At 39.1% G+C, this 25,021-nt stretch overlaps 6 protein-coding genes across 6 annotated transcripts; 5 read left to right on the top strand and 1 right to left on the bottom strand.

Moving 5' to 3' along the window:
- Nucleotides 1–160: 160 nt before the first annotated feature.
- On the top strand, nucleotides 161–2,089 carry LOC111024017 (LURP-one-like protein (DUF567)). Its single transcript, XM_022301575.2, has 2 exons — nucleotides 161–1,397; nucleotides 1,517–2,089. The coding sequence occupies exons 1-2, from the start codon at nucleotides 1,122–1,124 to the stop codon at nucleotides 1,895–1,897; spliced, it is 657 nt and encodes a 218-aa protein (XP_022157267.1). The 5' UTR covers nucleotides 161–1,121; the 3' UTR covers nucleotides 1,898–2,089.
- A 1,574-nt stretch (nucleotides 2,090–3,663) lies between these two features.
- LOC111024016 (serine/threonine-protein phosphatase PP1) lies at nucleotides 3,664–5,380 on the top strand. Its single transcript, XM_022301574.2, has 3 exons — nucleotides 3,664–4,224; nucleotides 4,318–4,877; nucleotides 4,956–5,380. The coding sequence occupies exons 1-3, from the start codon at nucleotides 4,056–4,058 to the stop codon at nucleotides 5,112–5,114; spliced, it is 888 nt and encodes a 295-aa protein (XP_022157266.1). The 5' UTR covers nucleotides 3,664–4,055; the 3' UTR covers nucleotides 5,115–5,380.
- Nucleotides 5,381–6,643: 1,263 nt separating this feature from the next.
- Nucleotides 6,644–7,870, top strand: LOC111024052 (calcium-binding protein CML42). Its single transcript, XM_022301630.2, has 2 exons — nucleotides 6,644–6,801; nucleotides 7,018–7,870. The coding sequence occupies exon 2, from the start codon at nucleotides 7,045–7,047 to the stop codon at nucleotides 7,651–7,653; it is 609 nt and encodes a 202-aa protein (XP_022157322.1). The 5' UTR covers nucleotides 6,644–6,801; nucleotides 7,018–7,044; the 3' UTR covers nucleotides 7,654–7,870.
- Nucleotides 7,871–10,436: 2,566 nt separating this feature from the next.
- On the top strand, nucleotides 10,437–16,025 carry LOC111024049 (KH domain-containing protein At3g08620). The gene is made up of 7 exons (XM_022301625.2): nucleotides 10,437–10,768; nucleotides 10,920–11,008; nucleotides 13,044–13,195; nucleotides 14,545–14,664; nucleotides 14,782–14,898; nucleotides 15,073–15,216; nucleotides 15,417–16,025. The coding sequence occupies exons 1-7, from the start codon at nucleotides 10,689–10,691 to the stop codon at nucleotides 15,561–15,563; spliced, it is 849 nt and encodes a 282-aa protein (XP_022157317.1). The 5' UTR covers nucleotides 10,437–10,688; the 3' UTR covers nucleotides 15,564–16,025.
- Nucleotides 16,026–16,816: 791 nt separating this feature from the next.
- On the top strand, nucleotides 16,817–20,343 carry LOC111024043 (Phototropic-responsive NPH3 family protein). Its single transcript, XM_022301619.2, has 4 exons — nucleotides 16,817–17,169; nucleotides 17,589–17,655; nucleotides 17,925–19,097; nucleotides 19,188–20,343. Exons 1-4 carry the CDS (start codon nucleotides 17,087–17,089, stop codon nucleotides 19,692–19,694), a joined length of 1,830 nt encoding a protein of 609 aa, XP_022157311.1. The 5' UTR covers nucleotides 16,817–17,086; the 3' UTR covers nucleotides 19,695–20,343.
- A 3,769-nt stretch (nucleotides 20,344–24,112) lies between these two features.
- Nucleotides 24,113–24,454, bottom strand: LOC111024037 (uncharacterized). The gene has a single exon (XM_022301612.1). The coding sequence runs from the start codon at nucleotides 24,452–24,454 to the stop codon at nucleotides 24,113–24,115; it is 342 nt and encodes a 113-aa protein (XP_022157304.1).
- Between the last annotated feature and the right edge of the window lie 567 nt (nucleotides 24,455–25,021).

Raw genomic sequence — 25,021 nt, 5'->3', positions numbered from 1 at the left:
TAATTGATCTTGCAGAAAAGATAATTTCCACCAGAACAATTTGTCCGAGGCACTATCTAAATATGGTAGATTGTCTCAGTTTCACTGCAATAACAAAAGTACAGTTGAAACCTGTTGACTTGAAGTGTCAATCCCTTATTTTGCAGATTCTGGTATTCGGTGAAGCATGAAGTTACTCCATATATTAAGATTGGTTAGCTTATAATGTTTATCCTGCACAGTTGGTTATAGTTCTTCCTCCTTTCAGTAAGTAGAAAGCAAAGTTCTTTTATTCTATCTACAGTTTTTACCAACTTTTTGTCCAGCCACCTGCGGAGTAGCTACTGTATTGTCATTGATTGGTGAACAGGGTTCAATTCTCACGTTGACAGGCCTCGGGATAAAATCATGGCTAATAGCCTCAAACACTACTTCCAAGTTCTAATGAGGTGAGCTAACATCTAATCAATGTTGTGGGCTTGAATTCTATAAGCTGGTATAGAAGTTATTGTTTTGACTTTCTAAACATGGCAATGGATTGGATTCATCACTAATGGCCTTATATGTTAATTTGGTTTGCGAGTCCAACCGCCCAAACTCTAGGTGGACAATAATTTAAGTTGAATGCGGCAGCCGCAGCAATACAAAACCAAAATTGCAAATATAAAATAGTAATAGGAAATAAATATCTTCGGCAATAATGGGTGATAGGTGCTGGGCATTGGTCCTGAGCCACTAAAAATGGTTTAATTTATTCGATTCGATGGTAGTGATAATTATTTGTTATAACTATGCGTGGAATATGAGGAAAGATAGGACATATCTGTGATTTTCTAAGCTAAGTATTAACTATTGGACTGGGTATGGCATGAATTAAGTAATAATATGTTGGCGTGGATTTCTGCGTCTCCCTTCCCCTCCCTCCGTCACTCTTGCTTGTTCTCATCCCCCGTCCAAACAAAATAAAAGAGAAAGCAGCGTTTTTTGACACTGACATTTCATCATCTACCTGCGTGTGCGGATGCCCATAGCCATATACAGGATATATATATATATATATATCATTATACCCAGTACACCACATATCCCCCTGCAAGGAGATAGCTCTTAATTTGCTACCTCTACTTGTACACCATATACTAATGACAAAGGTATTCCCAAACGCCGTATCCTCCTCCTCCTCCTCCTCCTCCTCGTCTACGCCTAGCAGTAGCAGTAGCAGCAGCAGCAGCGATTATATTGATCAGACTGTGCTCACTGTGTGGAAGAAATCCATGTTGCTAAACTGCGATGGGTTTACCGTGTTTAACGCCACGGGTAATTTGGTTTATAGGGTCGACAACTATATCGCAGGCAATAAAGGCGAGATCCTTCTCATGGACGCCGCAGGCAACCCTGTGTTCACCATCCGACGCAAGGTAGACACTGCTGTGTTCATCATCTCTGCAGACTGCAGTAGTGTATTGTGTATTTGAATAATATATAGACGATGATTAGTGCCGTGTTTATGTATTGATAATCTGGTTGTGGTTGGCAGAGATTGAGGCTAGCACTAGCAGACAGCTGGGTGGTTTACGAGGGGGAAACGGGCGTGAATCCCCGATTTTCCGCGAGGAAGAACGTACTGAATCGACTTAAATCCAAGCGCTTGGCTCGCGTGGAAGTGGAAGGATCGTCGGGTATGGGTATGGGTATGTATGATATCGAGGGTTGCTACGGGAAAAGATGTTGTGCGGTGTACGACGAGAAGAGGAGATTAGTGGCGGAGATCAAACGCAAGGAGGCAGCGGGAGGGATGATCTTCGGGATGGACGTATTCCGCCTCCTGGTACACCCTCAGATTGACACCGCAATAGCCATGGCGCTGCTCATCCTACTGGACCAGATGTTTGGATCTTCCTCCTATCCATCATTTTAATTTAATTTCCACCTCTTCTACTCTATCGAAATAAACCACATCTGCTCGCTCACTACTTGTATATGTCATCCGCAGCACAATAGCTGTCTTTGCTTCTCACTTTTTTCTTTTTGGCTTTTGCCTCTTCAGTCTTCACATAACAACACATTCGGTTTTCGGTTTCTATGTATATGTTGGTGTTTTCGGTTTCAATGTCTATCATACTACACTGCCCAAGACTTTATCTCTATGCTAAAGTACAAGTTACAACTATTGAAAAATCCATAACATTTTTTTTTTCTAATTCTCAATTTTCTACTCATAAATGCAAAGGGAAAACACATTCTACGGATTCCCAAAGTCTCAATCAAGCAATTACCCTGGTTTTTTTTTTTTTTAATTGCTATTTTTTTTTTCTGTTTTTCCTTCTAGTTCATCAAATTTAACAACCTTGGAGTCCAAGTGACAGATGACCCCTTCCAAAATGTCAACATGTTTCTTTTCTATTATACTTAGGGACCTTAGCATACGATCCGGGCCGTTTAGCTCTTGATTTTGGATTCGAACTGTGTTCATAGACTCAAATCCCCAAGCTTAGCACTTAACTCTGGACTCGAAATCCCATCAATATTAATAGCATCAAGCAATATATTGTAAATCTTCGTGAGATGAATGTAGACAAATAGAATCAAAGAGTAGCGAGGAGCTCTCCCTAGCTAATTAGCGCAGGCCACGAGGGAATTTTGAAAAACAATCTTATTGGAGTGACTTCTAGCGGTCAACCATCCACTCTCGAGATTCATATTGATTAATTGATCTCCGTGTTTTCTTTTTAAAAAATTATATGTTTTTTTTTAAATCTCTTTAGTTGTCAAAAGTTTAGTACATGTCAAATTTATCATAATTGTCCATCAACTTAAGTTTTTGGATTCATCGGTGATTTATTCATGTTTAAGTGGTCAGGACAACAATCAGTGAAGAGCCAAACATTTTTTTTCATATATATATATAGAGTACACAATTTTGATTGATTGTCTTGAGAGCGAATACCTCATACTAAAACTGACTTGACCATTAGATTTTTCTATTCTTTTTGTAGGTTCGAAGCACAGCTCAACAAGTTCACAGTGTTTTAGAGCGGCGGTTGTAAAGATTCAGCATAAACACACTCAAATATTATACAAATGTTGTTAGAGATGAAAGATAAAAATATAATAAAACTATAATACTTATTTTTGGTCCTCACACTTTTTTACCCCTTTTTTTTCTTCTCCATTTTGATTACTTAACTTTCAAATATTATACTTTAATCCTTCTTAATTATCAACATAAATTAGAATTAACTCTAAAATCAAATGCATAATCTACTTGGTATAGCTCCAATTATAAATATATGTAACTAACTATCATTTCTTTACCACGACCGTGGATATATACTAAGAATACATATAAAAAGCTCACTCAATCCATTTTACAAACTCAAATATTTTTTGGACAAAGTTTAGGGATAGAAAATCATATAAAAAGGAGGACCAAAATTGAGACAAATCCATAATAATAATGATAATGTTGTTATATAATAATTAAGATAAAAACCTAACATGTATCGGATTAGAGGTAATCGATAAAGACATTGTAGATAAATGTTTATGTTATATTCAACCTAGTTTTATCACATTTATTTTGCACTTAGAATGAAAATCTCAAAAACTAATTTCTGATTTAATACCCCTCGAATTAGAAAAGGTAAGTTGCATATGAGGGGGTGGGAAACAATGTAATAAATTATGCGTGTTGAGAATGAGATGTTAGTGATTAAAAATATGTTTATCGAGATGATTAATTGTTAAAGAGTCGGAAGGTTAAAAATGGAATTAGAATTTAGAATAGAGGAAGATGATGAGTTTAGTTTGTGTAAATTGCGGGAGGTCGAAGATAGGAGATAGGACCCCTTATATTCGGGGAGGGGAGGTTAGTGATTCTTGGTTAACAAAGCCCACTCTCTGGTACCCGCAAATTCACCAATTTATTTTGGTATCTCAACGCTCAACACGAAAAACTGAACCTGGAATCCCATCCCCATCCACCAACTGCTGCTCGGCGCCATTCTTCATTCTTGGCCAAATTCTTCATTCTTGTGTGTGGAAACGATTTAGTGGGGGAAGAGGGGCGGTGGGAAATGGAAGGTTTGGAGGGGCTTATAGACAGGCTGATGGAAGGGAGGAAAAACAAAGGTAAAAAGATTCAGCTAATAGAACCCGAAATCCGTCAGCTCTGTATCACTGCAAAACAAGTTTTCCTTGGCCAGCCCAATCTGCTGCAACTGGAGGCTCCAATTAACATATGTGGTATACATTAAGATTATATCATATTGTGATTCCTGTGCCTTCATTAATTAACATTGTGAACTGAACTGAATTATGTTGTTTGCGCTGCGGCAGGTGACATTCATGGCCAATATCCGGATCTGCTGCGACTGTTCGAGATGGGAGGGTTTCCTCCCGACGCCAACTATCTTTTTCTGGGCGACTACGTGGACAGAGGAAAACAGAGCATCGAGACCATAACCCTTCTCTTTGCCTACAAAATCAAGTTTCCAGACAACTTTTTCCTGCTCAGAGGAAACCACGAGTGCGCTTCCATCAACCGGATCTACGGATTTTACGATGAATGCAAACGCCGCTTCAGCGTCCGCCTTTGGAAGATCTTCACCGATTGCTTCAATTGTTTGCCCGTGGCGGCTGTCATAGACGACAAAATCCTCTGCATGCACGGTGGCCTTTCCCCGGAAATGCAGAGCTTAAATCAGGTGGGAGACATAGAAAGGCCCATAGACGTGCCGGACCAGGGGCTCTTGTGCGATCTTCTTTGGGCCGATCCAGATAGGGACATTAGAGGTTGGGGCGAGAATGACAGGGGAGTTTCCTTTACCTTCGGCGCAGACAAGGTCGCCGATTTCTTGAAGAAGCACGATCTCGATCTAATATGCCGCGCCCACCAGGTGTGTATGCCTCCGCTCCGCTGCTCAATGCTCTGATTCTTGATCCTCATTATAATTTCATAATTTTCTCCCACCCAGGTAGTTGAAGATGGCTACGAGTTTTTCGCAGACAGGCAGTTGGTTACGATATTTTCAGCGCCCAACTATTGCGGGGAGTTCGATAACGCAGGAGCTTTTATGAGCGTCGACTCCAGTTTGCTATGCTCGTTTCAAATCCTTAAGCCGTCCAAAGCATGAGCGTCCGGAAATGGAATCCACCTTACGAATTCATCGTTCAATTTCATGTTGATGTCACCGTCCACACAAATGTAGAGTCTCTTGCTTCTTCTACTCCTTCCAGTAGATGTATCTTTTCTTCTTTTGTTTCCGGAAACAAATCCAATCCAACTGATTCCCAGGATCTGTATATAACGACCGACTTCAACTTTCGGATGTATATACATCAAGCATTCAATTAATAAAACTAGAATTGACAGTGAAATTAATCCTATTTTTATGTCGCCGTCCACCTCCATTCAAACTCAACACTATACTACAACCTCAGCGCTGCACCAAATGCAAATGCATTCATTACTGCAAAATACTAATTAATCCGAATTCAACCCAAACGACTAACGTCAAGATGATATATATGTACAACATTGGCTTCAATTCTTTATTCTCTCTCCCAATATCGTTTTATCAAAGCCTTTTAAAAAAATACCAAATTCAGATCTAAGAAATAAAAGTCCTCCTCAGAGTTTAGCGACTATTATATGACAGCGGAAAGTGAATTTGTGCAACCAACAATGACAAAATATGATGGAATCACCAGTGCATGATTGAAAGATATGCGGGTAAAAGTATTGTCTTTTTTTTAGCCCATCGATGCATCAATTATGGAAGCCATCTTGAACAGTGATGTATAGCTAGAAGTAGTTTAGGTTTCACTGAAGCAAAAGTATCAGGGCACGATGCGAGCTCAACGACAAGCCCTTCCAAGGGAGTCTGTGAAATGCTGAATATGAAGGAAAGAAAGACTTTTACTCTACTCAATAAGACAGATAAAAATGGATGTGACATAGTAATCACTAAAAAAAAGTTATTGATTAGATCTACGACATCTCAGATTAACTTATTTTTTTCAAGTAAAGTTTAAATTGTTAATTATGTGGTGTGTTTTATGGAGTAGTCAAATGATCTTGATGTCCTCTTATTATAGACGAATTACATTACAGGGTCACGCAATCATAGTAATACTTTGAGCCCTAGTTTGATATGAACTTTTAAATTAATTTTATTTTGATTTTTGAGTTTTAAATGTTTATTTAGTATATAAAAAATCATGTGTTTTAAATCCATTATATTTATTTCAATCATGTGTTTTAACTTTTAAGTGATTCTTACATTTTAGTTTGTTCCTTTGTATTGCAATTCTCATTAATAGTTGACGTTGACTTAGCAATCGGCACTTAATTTTTGGCTTCTAGATTTGTCCTCTTTTCTGCGTTCCACGGGCATGCAAAAATTGGAATTGGATCATATAACTATTCACAATAAATAAATAAATTTAGCATAACTGGTCAAAAGACTTGAACTTTTCTTTTGTTTATGCAAAAGTTGGACTTTTGTAATTAATTCAATTATAATTAAAAATGAAAGTGTGTTGAAAAAAGAGGGGTACGGAAAAAGGGGAAATGAAATGAGAGAGAGATTGGAGAGGCGTACGCTGTGCCCAAAATAACGACGACCATAATGAAATTGGAAAGGAAGGGCGAGTGGAGACTAGTGGGCAAGGGGAAAGGAGCGCCCACGTGCAGTCCATGTTGATGTTCCAACTTCCAACGCCCGCCAAGCGCGCACCATCCCTTATAATATAGGAGAGAGGAGTGAGGAGAACCGGCCTTGTCCTGTTTTCTCTTCTTTCTTTTGCCCAAAGGCCAAGGTATTAATTTTGGTTTCAAATTTCTATTTACCATTTACTATTTAGTATTTACTAAAACTAAAATCAAAGACTCCCTTATTTATTTTCCACCTCCGATCTTGACCATTTTATTAATATTATATTAAATTGAATCTCAGTGTGAATTGTGAATTGTGATAGAGCCTCCCAGTCCCAAGTCATCCAAAAAATCCTAATCCTTGTTGCTTTTTGGGGCAGATCTCGCCAGCATCCCGAGTCGTGGAAATGGAAGCGGCGGCCTCAGATAACGGTAATGCTCCCCGACCCCAACCCCGGCTGACGAAGAATCCCTCGTCTTCGTCGTTCCAGCTTCGGTGCCCCAGCCTGAATTCCCTACGTCTGCGTCGCATATTTGACCTCTTCGACAAGAACGGGGACGGGATGATCACGACCGAGGAGCTGGGTCAGGCTCTGGGGCTTCTTGGGTTGGATGCTGATGAATCGGATCTGGATTCGACGGTCAACTCCTTCATCCAACCGGGAAACGACGGCCTGAGGTTCGAAGACTTTGCAGCCCTGCACCAGTCCTTAAACGACACCTATTTCGGGGGGTCGGAGGAGGGCGAGGGCGAGGGTGAGGAGCGGGAAAGCATGTCGATGTCGCAGGAGGAGGCGGATCTAACGGAGGCCTTCAGGGTATTCGACGAGGATGGAGATGGCTACATATCCGCCGCCGAGCTGCAAGTGGTTCTAAGAAAGCTGGGATTGTCGGAGGGGAACGAGATCGACAGGGTTCAGAAGATGATCGTCTCCGTTGACCGCAATCAAGACGGCCGGGTTGATTTCTTCGAGTTCAAGGACATGATGCGCAGTGTAATCGTCAGGAGTTGTTGATTCCCATCCCTTTTCCTTTTCCTCGTCACTCCTGATGCTGCCGCCCGCTTAATTACTCCTTTTTTATTTTTCCTTTTTCCCTTTTAAAGCAAAGATCAGTCCAGTCCAGTCCATGTATCATGTATCCTTTTCCTTGGGAGTTTTCTATTCTTGTTCCTGTTTCCTAATTTGAGTATTGTATTCTATTCAAACATCAACACACAATATTCTTCTCGCACCTGGAGATGTATTTGTTTGTATTCTAATTTCACTCCATTCATAATTAATTAGTTTAAAAACACAACCCCATTAAGATGAACTCATTATTAATTGATGTCCAACCTCCAGCCAGGTACCAGGGTTGGGTCTCTGCTCTGCTTCAAACGGACCTATAGCTAGAAAAAAAAAAAAGGACGGACATGCATGTAAAAACAAAACACTCTACTGTCCGCTCGAATCAAGAAAAAAAAAAAATATATATATATATATATATCCTCCCATAAGAACCTTTTACTTGAAGGATTACCATATGATTTATGTCACATTCAAATAAGAATAATTAATTGCAAGAGTAGTAGCTCCTCAAAAACTAGCATATCCCCTTGAATCTCTTGGTTTTTATTGAGTAAAGAAACAACAAAAAAGGAATGGTAGTTTGGTGATTAACAATTTCACGTGTTTCTGTATGGAGGTGCGGTTGCCGCGCTAAGAGGTTATGATCCATTTATGCTTTTAGATTTTGAAAATTTGATCGTATTTTTATTTTATTATTTTCGTAAGTAAACTGGATATGCCAAATTCTCCTCATGGATCGGATTAAAAAATTGAGGACTCAGTTTGATAATTGCTTTGATTTACACTTTCTGAAATGTTTTTAAGATTTACAATTTTTGGAAACAATTGTTTTTTTTTTCGATTTCAACTTTTCTTTCTAAACATAAATAAAAACATTTTTATTACTCCTGTCTTACAAAATGCACAATACTCTCTCTCGTGGAAAAGATAACAGCGCAATCTTCCTTTCACACAATCTACGCTCCGATTGATTCTCCCACAGTTGGATTTGCTTAGCTGCGTGCTTTAACTGCGGCGGATATCTATGAAAATTATGCGTCTCCTGTGGCTGACTCTCTGCCCTTGTGAAAGCCTCGCTGTTTCGTCATTTTTCCCATGTTCATAGATGATTTATTACTTTCCATGGAAACTCGTCCTCTTTTCTGTGAGGAATCAGGTATTGACCGCTACTCCATTGGGCAGTGAGTCCTGTTAGGAGTTGGTTCACTCCATTTCTACTCCACATCCATATTTAGAAACCATATTTACTCTTACTCCCGCCCTTGTAATAGCAACAAAATGGAAGAAATTGTTTCCGCCGAGTTTTCATTATTCTCTGAGCCCTTGTAATACTTGTTCGGTTAGGTGATCGATGAAAGGTTTTGCAATTTTGATGGTTCAGATATGGGTCTTGTGCTGGTCTGTGAAGGCTGAATCGGGTACAGGAGCCTCTGCACGTACTCATAAGGCCTTGTTACACGTACGACCGAAGACAGGGCTTCCCTACGACGGGAATGTGCCGTCAAATATGACGGTGATTAAGATTGCAGCAATGCGGGTGAGGAGTGGTAGCTTAAGAAGTAGAGGCGTGAGCAGGTACAAGGAGTTTGTTTGTGAAGCCATATGTGCAGAGGGTTGCTTTAGTTTACCAGAATTTGGGCAATTGGTCGCAACACTATTACCCCTTGGCCTTGCCTATGCCTGGTTACACATACCTGGCTCCGGTGTTGGGTCTTCTAGCCTACAATGCTTCCCAATTATCTGCCTCCTCCCATCAAAATTTCTGGGGAGCCCATATTGATCGACTTCTGTTATGTTATTATATAGATACAGGAGTGTTTTGTGTTGTTGCGCGTCCTCCCTTAGGCAAGGCAAAGTGTTTCAATTTCAAATATTGCCCTTTCCCTCACACTGGGTGGGAACAAACTACAACGAAAAAGAAGAATAACGGTAGCCGTTTGAAAGTTGAAACCAAAACGCTCCGATGGGATGTGGAAAAACTATTATCAAATTCAAATGGCCCTTGGTTTACCATCTTGCTGCTGTTACTTACGGATAATTTTGCTTTGTTTTGTACAAGTGGAAGTTGATATGAGAATAAATGAGGAAGCGGAGAATCCTCAAATTTCAAATTCCAGTAGTTTACTGCAGAAAAGGCCAGTAAGCATGGAGATCGGAAAAATGATAATTGAGTAAAAGAAGCAGAAAAAATGTGGGGAGCAGCCTAAGCATTTCTCGTATAACCATTCGCATTCTGCTCTGCTTTCCCGTCTTTACAACAAATAACATGTACGTCCAAATTGAAGCGAATGAGATTTTTAGTGAAATTTAACACTACTATTGGTATTGGGCCATTCATCACAGCGCAGGCCCATTTTTCCATTCTGGTTTGTCCAACTCTCATTATCTGCATGCCCAACACGTGTCTCCAACATAAACTTCGATTTTTCACCCAGTTGGATTCACAGTAAAAGTAAAAGTGGTCACTCCCAAGTCCTTGCTCTTGTTCCTACTCTAATTCCCAGTAAATCATAATAATAAAACTCAAATCCATGCCAAAAAATTGGGAAATCTTTTACCACCTTAATTTTAGCTTCCTTAGAAAGATGCGCCTGTTTGCCCGACACCCTCCACTCCACCTCTTCCCAGTCGTTTTTTTCTGATTTTTTCCTCTTTTAATTATTTCGTTCTACTTTTGTCTCTTACAATTTTGTCTCATAAACGGTGAATACACAACACAACACTACAACTACATTGCGTTGGTAAAATTTATCAAAAGAATTTCCCCTTCCTTTCTGCAAAATTCTCACTCACGACAGTCCCCTAGCAGCTCCTCTCTTTCTCTCTCTCTTTCTTTTTCTTTTCCCTTTACTGGCGCTTCTGTCCTCCTTTTTCTTCCGCATCAACAACACCTGAAAACTCTTTATCTTCCTATTCTTTTGTTGGTTCAGATTCCGAATAATTAAAGAAAGAAAGAAAGAAAGAAAGAAAAGCCCCAAGTAATGTCAGGTTTGTATAATCCCAACTTCTCTCCTGCAAGAGCTGCTTCTCCCCAGATTAGAAGCAGCGCTGATGCTGACAGGTATCCATCCCAGATTCATTCTTTCATTCTAAGCTCCCAAAATAAAAGCAGATGCGATGAATTTTTCATCCCCCTCAACTTACTTTCTGCCCATGTGATTGTATTGAGTTCATCTTGTTCTTCTGATCTGTGTGGGGGTTTTGTTTTTTAGCCAGTACCTGTCGGAGCTGTTGGCTGAGCATCAGAAACTCGGACCCTTCATGCAAATCCTTCCTATTTGTAGCCGACTATTAAATCAAGGTGTTGCTTTCTTTTTCTCTGCTTTCACAATTTTCTCCTGTCTCTGGTACTCCATTCGCTCACCGCAACTATACATGCCTATTTAGATCGCGTTTATTAGTTTCACTACCCAACTTTAGCCACTGCTTCCTTATAACTTCATAACACCACTTCTTTTTATTTCATAATGCATATATCATTTTTGCACCAGATTTTTCCATCTTCAATTTTCCTACCTTTGGACTACATAAGGATGAGATAGTTGCCATTTGTAGGATTGTCTGCCTTTTAAATCCAGTGACTATTAACCTATATATAATCTGAGTTTTATATTTGAGGGCTATTTTAACCACATTACTGCTAACTTACATGCCCACCTCATGAGGAATGCTCTACTTAGTTATCTCAAAGTCAAAACGCATTTTCTGTTTACCACACATAATGAAATTTATAGATTCTATTGATTGGAAACTTTTAAACTATTCTTAAGCCATTACTCTGCTTAAGTTGTTAGCTGTTCATAGAGTAGCTTTTGGATACTATTTCACATTTCAATTATATTAGTTGTTACTTGTTAGTCATTATGAACTTGCTTTAATTAAAAACTTACAAGTTGTAAGTCAAAATCTTATTTCTAGAGAGCTTAATTGACACTAATTTGCCTTTTTGTAAACTGTTCAGGCATAACCATGCTCTCGAGCAAAAAAAAAGAAATTATGGTCATGAAAATCCATTAATAGTGTGTGTGTGTGTTTGTTTGTTTGTTTGGTTTTTGAGAAGAATGATAATGCAAGAACAATGACATTTAGAAAGAGAATCCTGAAACAAGGAGCCACAAATTATGGAAAGAGGCTTCAATTGTTAAGAATTAACAGATAATTTCAAAAAATATTGTGAAGCCTGAGGCATTAAATTGAATCAAAATCTAAATTGATTAGACTATCAGAAATAGTGGGAATATTATTAGGAATGTTAACAGTAGTATATTTGTTACTATGCCTGAGTTGATGACTGTAAATAATGTAAGTTAAGGATTTAGAGTAGTTAGAATTTTGGGTATTAGTTTTGTGGGAGAAAGATAAGCTATAACCAATGTAATCTCTATGTTATTGCAATATGATTTTATTCTTACTATCTTATTTCAAATATCAAGATTGGGTTCCCATCAATCTCCTCCCAAGAAACTTTTACATCCTCAAAAAAGATCCTATTCCTTTCTAGTCTAATATTCTAAATAATAGCCAAGAGACTAGCTTGCCAATAAAATCTCTCTCTACCATGGGATAATCAGTGCAGAAGGACTCCTCTAACACATATCATTAGTTAAGCTATCCTAATAGTCCATTTTATTTTGGGTGAGTTTAATACCATAAATACTTGATGTTGTTTGTCGGGGTCCAGACCCTAGAGCGGGTGCGGGTGCCCCCGGATATAGGGGAGTAAAGTTTCGACTCCTGGTTATAAAAAAAAAAAAAAGTCCATTGCATTTCAAAAATTCAAATTTGCAGCAATGCTTGTCAATTAATTTATCCACAATCACATCCAAAATTATTTAAAATCAATATGTAAAAATTTGTTACTCCAAATGCAGCCAATCACTAATCTCTCTCTCTCTCTCTCTTTTTTCTTTCAAAAATTTTTGTCTAGGAATATGAAAGTTCAAGATTTGGCATAAAAATTGGGGCTGGAACTTCACATGAAAATGAAGATGTAAAAAATAGAAAAGAAAGGACTAAGACATTTATGGAATGGAAGTCCATTTACCCGTGTCCTATTGCCTATGATAAGAAAAAGACATAAAAATTAATGAAGTATGAGACATGTTGTGCTGCCCAATGCTTCAGACCTTTGAGGCATTTAATTATCTTACATAAAAATCTAACTAAATATTCAGAAGTCTACGTAGTCAGTAATACAATCAAGTCTATGCTAAATCAATGAAGAACAAACCTGGTATCCATTTTTTACTCTGCTAATCCATGTCCATTACTTCTTCACATTCTAAACTACAGAACTCGGGGTTTGTTTCCCATGTGACAAGTTCCTTTATGTGCAGAGATTTTGCGGGTTTCTGGAATGATGTCCAACCAAGGTTTTAGTGACTTCGAGAGACTACGACATAGAAGCCCTAGTCCAATGGCTTCTTCTAACCTTGTGTCAAATATTTCTGGCACAGGTTTTGGCGGCTGGAATGGACTTCCTCAGGAGGTAAAATTTTTCAGACGATTTATCTAGGAGTTCTCAATTGAGAATCTGTAAGATTCATTTGAACGGATCATTGATCAGAAAATTCGTATATTGCTCCAACTTAAAAATTACCTACGAGCATACAATGCTTAATAGTTTCTTAAATTTTAAAGTTCTAACACTTACTTATTAGATGGTTGGATCAGAGAATTTCGAGTTCTGGAAATTTCTGCAATGATGTGGTGTGCTTTACCTTTTTTGTTGTCACTTTATTTCACCAAGCTGCACGCTGAAGTGGTTGTAATTTCTACATAAAGCAGGAATGAACTTGTATATGCATCTGTCTAGCCTGCAGTTTGGTAGAGTTTACTTCTATGCTCTCAGAGTAGTTTTAAATAATTGGTTTTAAGAACTATGATCAAGTTGCTATAAATATTATAGTTATCATGAAATTATTACTAGCTTTTGATGTTCTAAGGAAGAATAATTGTTGTTGTTCTAAAAATAGGGCACACGTGAGAAACAACCTTTAAAGAACAGTTAGCTGAATATGCTTTCACTAAATTTTTGTTTAAAAAAAAGACAATTTTTATAAACAACTCCTGAACAGCTCCTTCATTTTTTGTTTGTTTTCCAATTCTTGGTATCTTCAGCGATTAGACATGCAAGTTTTGTAGGAAGTAGATTTCATTACTTCTGGACCTACAATAAAATGGAAAATGGTTGTGGGAGCTGAAAGGGATATCTCCACTTCTTGTTTGCATTATTTTCGAGCAGTATCACTGCTTAAATCTATGAATTGTATTTTAAACCTGATAGCATTCTGCCATTACTCTTTCTTAAAAGGAAAGTCAGTTATTAATAACCATGCAAATATGCTAGACAGTTTCCATTTTTGTTCAATTTTGAGGAGCTCACAAACATGGCAGAATAGTATCCTAACACAATATCTTATAAAAAAAAAAAAAAAGTATCCCAACACAATAAACAAATCAGTAGTATCATTGCAAACTGCAACAGGTTTCACAGTGATGTTGGGAAATTGAGGAACTTGTACTTTTTTTATTCTTTTGAGTGGCATAATTTTTATGCAGTATGCAAATCATTTCTCTCCCTCTCTCTCCCTGTGTCTAAATCAGAAACAATTGATTTGTTCTTAACATGGAAAATTTTCCTTGAGGGGGAGAACAAGGAAGTAGAAACTTCCATCTTCTCTTATACATTTATCTTGACTTGTAGGCCTTCTAGAATTTTTCCTAGTGTGATTTGGGATGCCTGAAATTGAATTTTGAAATTTTTAGGCCTGGGACAAAATCTTCTTTTCCAAAATCAACTTTGAATACCAATGCTACTTGTTTTTCTTTTCACAGCCAAGATTAAGTGGAAGTTCTGGAATGACAATGGACTGGCAAGGTGCTCCTGCAAGCCCTAGTTCATTTACTGTAAAGAGGATTCTGCGATTGGAAATTCCAGTGGAGACATATCCAAATGTAAGTTCTATAAAAGAGTTTTCCTGTACTTTAAAAAAAATTATTATTGTTATTTTTAACTCTTATTGGAATCTGAATTATTTTAAAACTTCTCCTTGCTCCTTTCTTGAATGCTAGTTCAATTTTGTTGGGCGGCTCCTCGGACCTAGAGGCAATTCTCTGAAACGGGTAGAAGCTACCACAGGATGTCGTGTGTATATAAGAGGGAAGGGATCAATTAAAGATCCAGAAAAGGTACCTTAGGTGAAATTGCTTGGATGAGACGCTTGTGAAAATTGATCTCTCTAAGTGACCATTTAAACTTTTACCATATGATGCCTCGTATTGTGTTTCACAGTAGTATCTGCTAATGTTTAATGTTGAGTTGTCTGGTTATCTATTTATCTACGACTGTTTTGAACTCTCAAGGAAGAGAAACTCCGTGGAAGACTTGGTTATGAACATCTGAACGAACCGCTCCATGTCCTAATTGAGGCTGATTTACCAGCCAATATCATTGACATCAGGCTGAGACAGGCACAAGAAATTATAGAAGAACTACTCAAACCTGTGGTACTGTTTACTTTCTGATCGAGTATAATTTGAGTTTATCGTAGTGAAAGATGAAAGACGGTTCGTCTGTTAGTAGGGGTAGGGGACATGTTAAATTAAAAAGGAAAAGAAAATAAAACATTTTTCTCTACTTGTTTAGAAGCACCTTTCGATTGCTGTGGTTTCTTGCATCTAAAATGTTTACCATCACATGTACGCAGGATGAACCAAATGACTACATCAAAAGACAACAATTGCGTGAATTAGCAATGCTGAATTCAAATTTCAGAGAAGAGAGTCCTGGTCCCAGCGGCAGTGTCTCTCCTTTCAACTCGAGCGGGATGAAACGCGCAAAAACTGGTCGCTGAGAGCTCACATTACTCTGTCCAATACATTTTTCCTCTCTATTATGCAAATTGATCACTGAAATTCCTGCCAGCAGGTCAGGATTCAGTAACTGGCATAACTACAAAAATGGATGGTCAATATTCTTTCTTTCTTTTTTCCTTTTTCCTTTTTTTTTGTTTTAGTTTATTTATTATTTATTTTTAAACAACAGAAAGTTAAGAAATGTCTTTCTTTCTTTCTTTTTTTTTTTTCTTTTTTTTTCCCATTGAGAGAGAAGGGCGTAGTGAGTAAAGATTATTTCGTTTTGATTGGGGGGTTGCTATATGGCGAGTTCGTTCGGTCTTATAAATTGAATATAATTATTGGATTTATTCTTGTGTTGGTGACTTTTGAGAAGTGTGTAATATTCATTAAAGACAAGCATTAGGCTGGAGACAGTAGGTGTTGTTTGAGAGACATATATACTATTGTTTCTTAGATTCTATGTTCTGTTCAATATATATATGTAAATATATTCGTTTCTTATAAGCGGCATCCACCGGCAGCATTTAATCATTGAATATAGAAGTTTGAACTTTGTCCGAGAAAGCATTAACTGTGATTGATTTTTAAGAATCGGTGTATTGTATTGCATCCCAATTCCCAATTCCCATAGCGAGATGATTAAGTGAGTGAAGTCCCGATAATCCAAGACAATCCTGATTGTGTTGTGGTTGTCGTGTAATGACCTCCGAATAAACCGACAAACAGAACTCAACTGATCCCATTGTCGGTCGGAAATGGCTAGCTTATGGCTATTGCTTTGCTATGAAAATGCTCTTCCATAATCACAAGCAGCATTGGCATGCGCTGCCGCTGCGCCATGGAATTTATTGGGATCGGAGATTTTGACCTTTTCCTTTCGAATTTTCAGTTTTCTTGAAAATTATAAGGTGGTGGTTGTGGTTGAGTAGCCAATCAAACGAGGGATCCTCAACCTCATCCAGCACATTGCCTCTCCAATGCTAATAAATAATTACGTCTTTATTCTTTATTGAGTTCCGCGCCAATGTCAGTCCACGCGGGAGATGCATCCCATTGCTTTGACTAAACTTTTGCGCTCATCCTGGTCCCTTACCAGTTACCACCTCCTCCGACACATGTACCTATTAGGCGGTTAGGGCCCAGCTGAATCTGCAGCTTTAAGACTAAAGCTTACAACCTTGATTTAATTGAAATTAAGAAACGGCACCTTGCCACAGTGTCAAAAAGAGCAAATTAAAATTGAAATGTTTCTTACAAAGACGAGCAAACAAACAACAACAGGCCTGTCAATTGTCATTGCCATAGTAGAGACACGGCAATGGGGGGAAAGTAAAGATATATGTAAGAAAGGCTGGTTTGGGTTTGGGGGATGAAAAAAGGCTGTTGAGCCATGTGTTATGTAAATACTAAATTCTAAATAGACAGGCATCGGCAGGGCAATTACGGAAATTGGTGTGTCACCTTCATCCGTCATTCCCTCCTCCAAATTACAGCTACTCACGGCTGAAGCTCAAACAACATGGTATTGATGTCCGAGACATCCTTCGATGCTTGTTCTAAGCTCATCTCCACTCCCAAACTCAGCAACTCTTTCACCACCCGGTATCTCTCTTTCTCATCTCTGTCCTTAGCTTTTCTTTGCATGCGATTGCGAGGACAAGGCATGTCTCTTTCTCCTCTTTCCTGCTCTAAAATTTAGTCTGTCAGTCTCCACTAGTGAAAATAATTTAGATCGTCTCCTCCGGTTTATTGGTTAAAAGGAGTGATCTTCGAGCAACTAGAAACAAATTTGTGAAAAACAAGAGGGAAAACAACACAACATTGTCGGGCTAACCCCAAAAATTTGCTTGCTTTGCATTCCCTCGCCCCCCGTGGAACATCGCCTGTCTTATACCCTAATATTTGCCTTCCAACACTCTACTCTCTAGTAGTCTTCTTTTGTGATCTACTGCCCTGCTTTTCCTTAAACTATGCTTAATTTGTTCAAGTTGCTTAAGCAAAACCTTCTGTTATCTTTCCAGTATCTTCTCTGACGTTGCTGGCGACATTACAATTGCCGTTGATGGAGAATCATTTCTACTGCATAAGGTAATTAAACTCTCTTTTCAATTTTGCCAACCTGAAATAGCTCAACTAGTTAAGTTTCAATTTCAATTTCATGTAATGTGTTTGTGTGTGCCTTCACTCAAACTTTTCCTGCATATTTTGGTGAACCTGTGGCTCTTTTCAAATTTGGTTTCTCCTTGTTGAATATTGACCGAAATGACATAAGATGACTCTGATTTGTTTTAAAACTAACAACATAATTCAGTTGTGCAATACAAGCGTTTTAAGTCTCAGTTTTCTTTATCTTCAAGTTTCCACTTGTGGCTAGAAGTGGAAAGATTCGAAAAATGGTTGCGGATGCTAAGGACTGCAATGCTTCGAAATTGGAGCTCCTTAGCTTACCAGGCGGCCCTCAGGCATTCGAACTTGCTGTGAAATTCTGTTATGGAATGAATTTTGAGATCACGACAGCAAATGTGGCCCATCTGCGTTGCGTGGGAGAATACCTGGAAATGACGGAAGAGTATCGCGAAGATAATCTGATTGCACGGACAGAGATTTACCTGAATGAGATTGTGGGAAATAATCTGGAAAAATCAGTGCAAGTTTTGGTGTCCTGTGACTGTGACTGTGAGGCTCTGAGTTGTGTGGCTGAGCAAGTAGGAATAAGAGATGCTTGTGTGGAGGCGATTGCCATGAATGCTTGCAAGGAGCAACTGGTGTCGGGTCTGTCTAGATTAGATTATGTTAGTGATTCTCCAGAGCTCAAGTGCGCTACTGCGGAGTGGTGGATTGAAGATCTGTCATCCCTACGGATTGATTCTTATCGAAGGGTCATTTGCGCCATGGCAAGAAAAGGCATTCGACCAGACACCATTGTAGCATCTCTTATGCATTATGCTCAGGCATCGTTAGAGGCCACATCAACATCATCAAGTTCAAGACTAAAACTATCTCCTCTTGGGCTACAAGATTTAACTTACCAAATTACTATAGTGGAGAGCTTAGTAAGTCTAATGCCCACAGACAAAAGCTGTATCGTTCCACTTAGTTTTCTGTTTGGGATGTTGAGGATGGCCATCATGATGGACACTAACATTGCCTGTAGGCTTGAGCTTGAGAGGAGGATTGCCTTTCGCTTGGAAATGGTTTCACTTGATGATCTCCTCATACCATCAGCCCGAGTTGGGGATATGTTATTTGACGTCGACACTGTTCACCGCATGATACTTAATTTTTTGCAGCGGGTAGAGGAAGAAGAAAATGAAAGTGAAGACTGTGGATATGAATCTGATCAGGGCCTTGGTTCTCCAAGCCATGGTTGTTTATTAAAAGTTGGTAGACTTATTGATGCATATCTAGCTGAAATTGCTCCGGATCCTTATTTGAGCTTGCACAAGTTTGTTGCTATGATTGAGGTACTGCCTGATTATGCACGTGTCATCGACGATGGGCTTTACAGGGCAGTTGACATTTATTTGAAGGTAAGAAAAAGCATATTTTTCAACATTGATGCTCAACTTTAGAGTAGCAGTTGTTTATTGTAAATGATGTGTAATATTGTTCACATTCAGGCCCACCCAAAGCTAACAGAAGAGGAGTGCAGAAAACTGTGCCAGTTGATAGACTGCGAGAAACTATCTCAAGAAGCAAGCAACCATGCTGCAAGAAATGAGCGGCTACCTGTGAATATGACGGTGCGGATTCTCTACTTGGAGCAGCTGCGTTTGAAGAATTCAATATCGGGAAATACAGGAGATGGATTGCTGTCACAGAGAATGAGTAGTGGAGTAGCAAGTGCAGCAATGTCACCTCGAGATAATTATGCTTCTCTAAGGAGAGAGAACAGAGAATTAAAGCTTGAGATATCTCGCATGCGTGTGAGGCTAAGTGAGTTGGAGAAGGAGCAATCGTTTATGAAACAGGGGATGATGTGTAAGAGCGGAAACGGAACAACTTTCCTGACTTCACTGTCAAAAGGAATTGGAAGGATTGGAATTTTCAGCAATAGCAGCCCAGGAGAAGGGAAGCGGAGAAAGGCTGGACGGAAAAAGTGCAGATCATCAGCTGGTCTACTGTAGTATACAAGTTAGAGTAGAGCATGTGGCGGTCACGTGGTAGGCAAATTTAATTTGACAATATAATATGTATATGAAGAATCAAGTGGGAAATAGAAGCCCTGAGATTCCCACAGGGTGTCTCAGAAATACTTTAAATCCCATCTCCATCAATCGCCCAAACAGATCCCTGACGGCCACAACGGCAGGGCATGATTCTTCTTGATGATGATATGGCGCAAAGTCAGACCGCGCGCCCCAAGTGGAGTCCTACAAGTGGGAACAGAGTCGGAGGCCACATCCTAATTCCTATCGATCAAAATGTGCTGTATTCCACCTGTTCGTTTCTCCTGTAAGATAGAATCATGGACGCTTTATGAAAGTGGGCACCAAATTCCGTCCGGTTCATTGAATTAGAAACGACATTTTGGAACACTATTAAAAAGAATTGGGGAAAACAGGCAGTTTGAAAACTATTTAGGAAATAAGACCAGTATTTTTGTCCATATTCTTATGTGACCCATGCTTCTCAGCTGAAAGCCAGGTGGAATAGGGATTTGCTTACAAACAAAATACAACTAGTAATGGTTCGTTATGTGTCTGTATGTGAAACCAAGTGTGAATCGCTAATTATATTGGTAATTCGTGTTGTCATTCAACATTCATGCCTAAATCTTATCCACGTAAGCACAGATACAGCTATTACGAATGAGGGGGAGGATTTTGAAACCCTAGCCCATTCAAATTTTGAAGGTTTGGCACGCAGTCGCAGCACATAAGACTAAGTAACGACTACTGAGAGCCTTGTAGTCGTGGGCTTTCTTCTTTTATAGACGAAATAATGAGAGCCTCTCCTCACTCCTCACTCCTCTCCCCTCTCCGTTTGGAGTTGAAACGCCCAAAAAAGCTCCATCACTTGCTCAATCTCATTGTCTTTGTAGTGAGAGAGAAATGAAAAAGTGGGGAAGTGTAAGTTTCATTCAATGATGCTACATATTTATACACACTCTAAATCTAAAAATAGACTCAACTAATTCCACATAAGAGGCAACTACCCCACTAGCCATAAGAATAGCAACCTACTTAGTTGACTTGACTATAACAAAAAATAATCCTAACAACTTCCTAGAAACTAGGACTTAGACTAGACAAATTCAAAAACTAAAAAAATTAAACTTGCAATTTGAGTTAACTTACATTCTCCTCCTAACTCAAATACTACAAACACCCAACTTGCTCCTAAGAGCTTGAAAACGACCCACACTAAAAGACTTAGTGAAGATATCTGCTATTTGCTCCTCTGAGTTGCAATGCATCAACTGAACTTCTCCTTCCTTCTGCATCTCTCTAAGAACATAATACTTGATCTTAAAGTGCTTGGTTCTTCCATGAAAAATCGGATTCAATGAAATAGCTAGAGTGGCTTGATTATCCACAAACACCTTCACACTATCTTCTTGCTTTAGATGCAAGTCACGCATCAACTTCTTCAACCAAACAGCTTGGTTGACCACTGCTGTTGCTGCAATGAACTCAGCTTCTGCAGCTGACTGAGCCACTATATCTTGTTTTTTTTAACACCATGAGAAACACCCTGAGCCAAAAGTGAAACAACAGTCAGAGGTGTTCATTATATCGTCTAATGACCCAGCCCAATCACTATCTGAATAACTCTGCAACTCAAAATTTTCAACTTTACTATATTTGATCCCAAAAGACAGTGTGCCTTTAAGATATCTCAAAACACTCTTTCCAGCAACCATATGATTCTTGCTTGCACAATGAAGAAATCTAGATAAGACACTTACAGTGTACATGATGTCAGGCCTAGTGGATGTGAGATACATGAGACATCCAACTAGACTTATGTACACATTCTCGTCTGCAGGTTCCTCTCCATCATCCTTTTGCAACTTCTCCTTCTGAATCATCGGAGTGTTCACACTCTTACACTCCTTCATATTGAACCTCTTCAATATCTCTCTCATGTACTTCTTCTGGCAGAGAAACACTTCATTTTGCCCTTGCTGAATCTCCATGCCAAGGAAGTAATGCATCAAACCTAGATCGGTCATCTCGAACACCTTCATCATTTCTTGCTTGAACACCTCTACCTGATTATTATCACTTCCTGTCATCAGCAAGTCATCTACATAAAGAGATACAATCACAATAGTAGTACCTGATTTCTTCACATAGAGTGTGGATTCACTCAAACTCTTCACAAAACCCAAGCTCAGCAAGTGATCATCCATCTTGTTATACCATGCATTAGGAGCTTGCTTCAACCTATAGAGAGCCTTCTTCAGTAAATAAACCTTCTGCTCTTGTCCTGGTGTGATGAACCCGTCTAGTTGCTCAACATAGATCTCTTCTTCTAACATTCCATTTAGGAATACTGACTTCACATCTAGTTGATACACCTTCCATCCATCCTAAGCTGACACAGCCAGTAGCATCCTGATTGTGTCCATTCTTGCAATCGGTGCAAAAGTCAGAGAAATCAACTCCCCAGACTTGCATACCCTTTCACTACTAACCTGGCCTTGAGCTTGTTCACAGAGCCATTTGGATTTAATTTAGTCTTGAAAACCTATTTAACTTCAATCACCTTTCTGTCAGTAGGCTTCTCCACTAGCTCCCATGTCTTGTTCTTCTCTATCATTCTCAACTCATCCTTCATTGCCTCCATCCACTTTTGATCTTTTTGAGCTTTTTCAAACCCTGCAGGCTCCAACACAGCTACGCTGCTTCTTTCATACACCTCAGTCAGTAGTCTAGTCCCTTTCACTGGTGCATCATCAACTAGTTCATCAGCTTCCAGAGAGACTTCTTGTTGCTTCACCTCTGCTTCTTCTGTCCAGTCTCACTTCTCATCCTCTAAAAATTGAACATCTCTACTAATCACCATTTTCTTTGTGTGAGGTTGATAGATCTTGTAGGCTTTGGACCTGTGGAACATGATTCCTGGTTCTGCCTTCTCACTCAACTTGTCTTTCTTCACCTGTGGAACATGAAGAAAACACAAACAATCGAACACCTTCAAATTTGTCAGTTTTGGTTTAGTATCAAACCAAGCTTCATAGGGGGTCTTCTTTTCCAAGACCCTTATAGGTAGTCTATTCAATATAAAGACTGTTGTGTTTGCTGCTTCAGCCAAAAACTCCTTTGACAAAGTCTTCTCATGCAATAAGTATCTTATCATCTCCATAATACACATGTTCTTCCTTTCACTAACTCTATTTTGTTGTGGAGAATATGAAGCAGTGAGTTGATGTTCTATCCCAACTTCTTCACAGAAGGAATTAAACCCTTGTTATATATATTCAGTCACATTGTCGGTTCTCACCACTTGAATCTTACAGCACTTTGATTCTCAACCCATCTTTTAAACTTTAGAAACACTCCAGCTGCTTCATGAAATATATCCAACACATCCGAGTATAATCATCAATAAAGATAATGAAATACCTGCTATCATTCAGTGAAAGAGTTGGTTGAGGTCCACACAAATCAGTGTGGATGAGCTGTAGCTTCTCAGTTGCTTTCCAAACTGACTTCTTGAATGGCAATCTTGTTTTCTTCTCTGTCAGACAAGCTCTGCAGTTTGTTTTCAGCTCCTCCAGAACTGGTACTCCTATTGCCATCTCATTTTCTACAAATACTGCAACCCCTTCTAATGAAAATGCCACAACCTCTTGTGCCATAACTCAATGTCATTCACTTGACACTTGAAAGCTATTTGCTCCTTCTCGAATGGATCTAATGAAAAGCTTTTGTGCTGCATCTTTATTTTGAACAACTCATTCCCACTGGAATCAGAAATGAGGCACTTCCCATTTTCAAACAACACTTTAAATCCCTTATCTACTAGTTGACCAACACTTAACAGGTTTGATCAATCTCAGGAACAAACAACACTACACTAATCAACTTGGTTCCAGCACAGCTCTCTATTGACACTGTGCCCTTCCCTTTCACTTCTAGATACTCACCATTTCCTATCTTCACCCTTGACTTGAATGACTTGTCAAGATCCTTGAACAACTCTTTGTCACTTGTCATATGATTGGTACACCTACTATCAACCAACCAACCATCACATTGATTGGCTGATGAGAAACAGGTAGCCACAAATAGTTGATCTTCTTCTTGTTGTACTACAGCATGTGCTCCTCCTTGTTGTTGAGTCTTGGAACCTTTACAAAATCGATCAATGTGCCCTTCCCTTTCAGAGGCTGGAGAAGGCCAGATGTGAAGTGTGGATGGTTGTGCTTCCCGCAGTGCTTGCATGCACTACCAACATCCTTTGCAGCAGATTTTGACCTACTGCTGCGACTCGCCTTCTTCCCTTTTCACTTTTTCTCTCTTCCACCTTCTCCCTACTACATTCTAGCTTTCAGTACCCCCTCAATGCTTCCTTCTTGCCTCATCAACCTCCTCTACTCTTGTGCTTGCAAAACACTAACAACTTCTATCACTTTGAGTTTGGAGAGGTCTTTAGTATTCTCTAAGGAAGCTATGGTTGCTTCATATCTCTCAGGTACTGAAACCAGAATCTTCTGAACCAATCTATTGTCAGATAGATCAGTTCCTAATGCTCTTGCCTTGTTAGCAATCTCGATCAACTTGTCTGAGTACTCTTTGATGGACTCAGAATCCTTCATCTGCATTCTCTCGACTTCTCTCACCAAGTTCAACACCTTCATGCCTTTAATCCTCTCATCACCTTCATACTCACTTTTGAGGAACTCCCAGATCTCCTTTGCTGACTTCAAGGCCATAATTCTGTGAATATGGCGGGAGACACAGTTGCATATAGGCAAGCTCGAGCCTTTGTCTTCCTAGTTATCATCTCATTGTGAGTCTTGATCTGATGCATTGTTGGATTATCAGGAAGTTGAGCAATTTCATAATCGTGCTCAATTGCTTCCCAATAAATCACAACCCTCTATGTAGGCTTGTATTCTGATTGTCCATGCATGATAGTTTTCACCATCAAACACAGGTGGAGGCAGTGAAGAAAGATTGTTTGATCCTAACTCCAACTCTCACAGGTATATCACTTAGTTTCTCTCGGGAATATTTCACTAATCCTCACTCACAGACGATCCCTTACCACTGTAGTTCTCATTATTGAGAGAGAAATGAGAAAGTGGGGAAGTATAAGTTTCATTCAATGATGCTATATATTTATAAACACTCTAAGTCTAAAAATAGACCCAACTAATTCTACGTAACAGGCAACTTGCAATTTGATTTAACTTACAGCCTTCCACATACACACTCGACCGCTGCAGATCTTTCTAACTGCGTATCGGCAACAAATGTCTTCGAAACGATGCTCCGGG

Source organism: Momordica charantia, assembly GCF_013281855.1.
Source record: "Momordica charantia cultivar OHB3-1 chromosome 5 unlocalized genomic scaffold, Mcharantia_2.0 BLBB01000005.1, whole genome shotgun sequence".
Lineage (NCBI taxonomy): Eukaryota > Viridiplantae > Streptophyta > Magnoliopsida > Cucurbitales > Cucurbitaceae > Momordica > Momordica charantia.
Note: the sequence above shows the minus strand (reverse complement) of the source record. Positions and strands in the feature narration are given on the sequence as shown.

Coding starts and splice junctions, on each gene's coding strand:
- LOC111024017 (XM_022301575.2), top strand. CDS start 1,122: ATGACAAAGGTATTCCCAAACGCCGTATCCTCCTCCTCCTCCTCCTCC. Junction 1,398..1,516: donor TGTTCACCATCCGACGCAAG/GTAGACACTGCT, acceptor TGTGGTTGGCAG/AGATTGAGGCTAGCACTAGC.
- LOC111024016 (XM_022301574.2), top strand. CDS start 4,056: ATGGAAGGTTTGGAGGGGCTTATAGACAGGCTGATGGAAGGGAGGAAA. Junction 4,225..4,317: donor GGCTCCAATTAACATATGTG/GTATACATTAAG, acceptor GCGCTGCGGCAG/GTGACATTCATGGCCAATAT. Junction 4,878..4,955: donor TAATATGCCGCGCCCACCAG/GTGTGTATGCCT, acceptor TCTCCCACCCAG/GTAGTTGAAGATGGCTACGA.
- LOC111024052 (XM_022301630.2), top strand. CDS start 7,045: ATGGAAGCGGCGGCCTCAGATAACGGTAATGCTCCCCGACCCCAACCC.
- LOC111024049 (XM_022301625.2), top strand. CDS start 10,689: ATGTCAGGTTTGTATAATCCCAACTTCTCTCCTGCAAGAGCTGCTTCT. Junction 14,665..14,781: donor CAGTGGAGACATATCCAAAT/GTAAGTTCTATA, acceptor CTTGAATGCTAG/TTCAATTTTGTTGGGCGGCT. Junction 14,899..15,072: donor CAATTAAAGATCCAGAAAAG/GTACCTTAGGTG, acceptor TGAACTCTCAAG/GAAGAGAAACTCCGTGGAAG.
- LOC111024043 (XM_022301619.2), top strand. CDS start 17,087: ATGGTATTGATGTCCGAGACATCCTTCGATGCTTGTTCTAAGCTCATC. Junction 17,170..17,588: donor AGCAACTCTTTCACCACCCG/GTATCTCTCTTT, acceptor TTATCTTTCCAG/TATCTTCTCTGACGTTGCTG. Junction 17,656..17,924: donor AATCATTTCTACTGCATAAG/GTAATTAAACTC, acceptor TTTATCTTCAAG/TTTCCACTTGTGGCTAGAAG.
- LOC111024037 (XM_022301612.1), bottom strand. CDS start 24,454: ATGGCCTTGAAGTCAGCAAAGGAGATCTGGGAGTTCCTCAAAAGTGAG.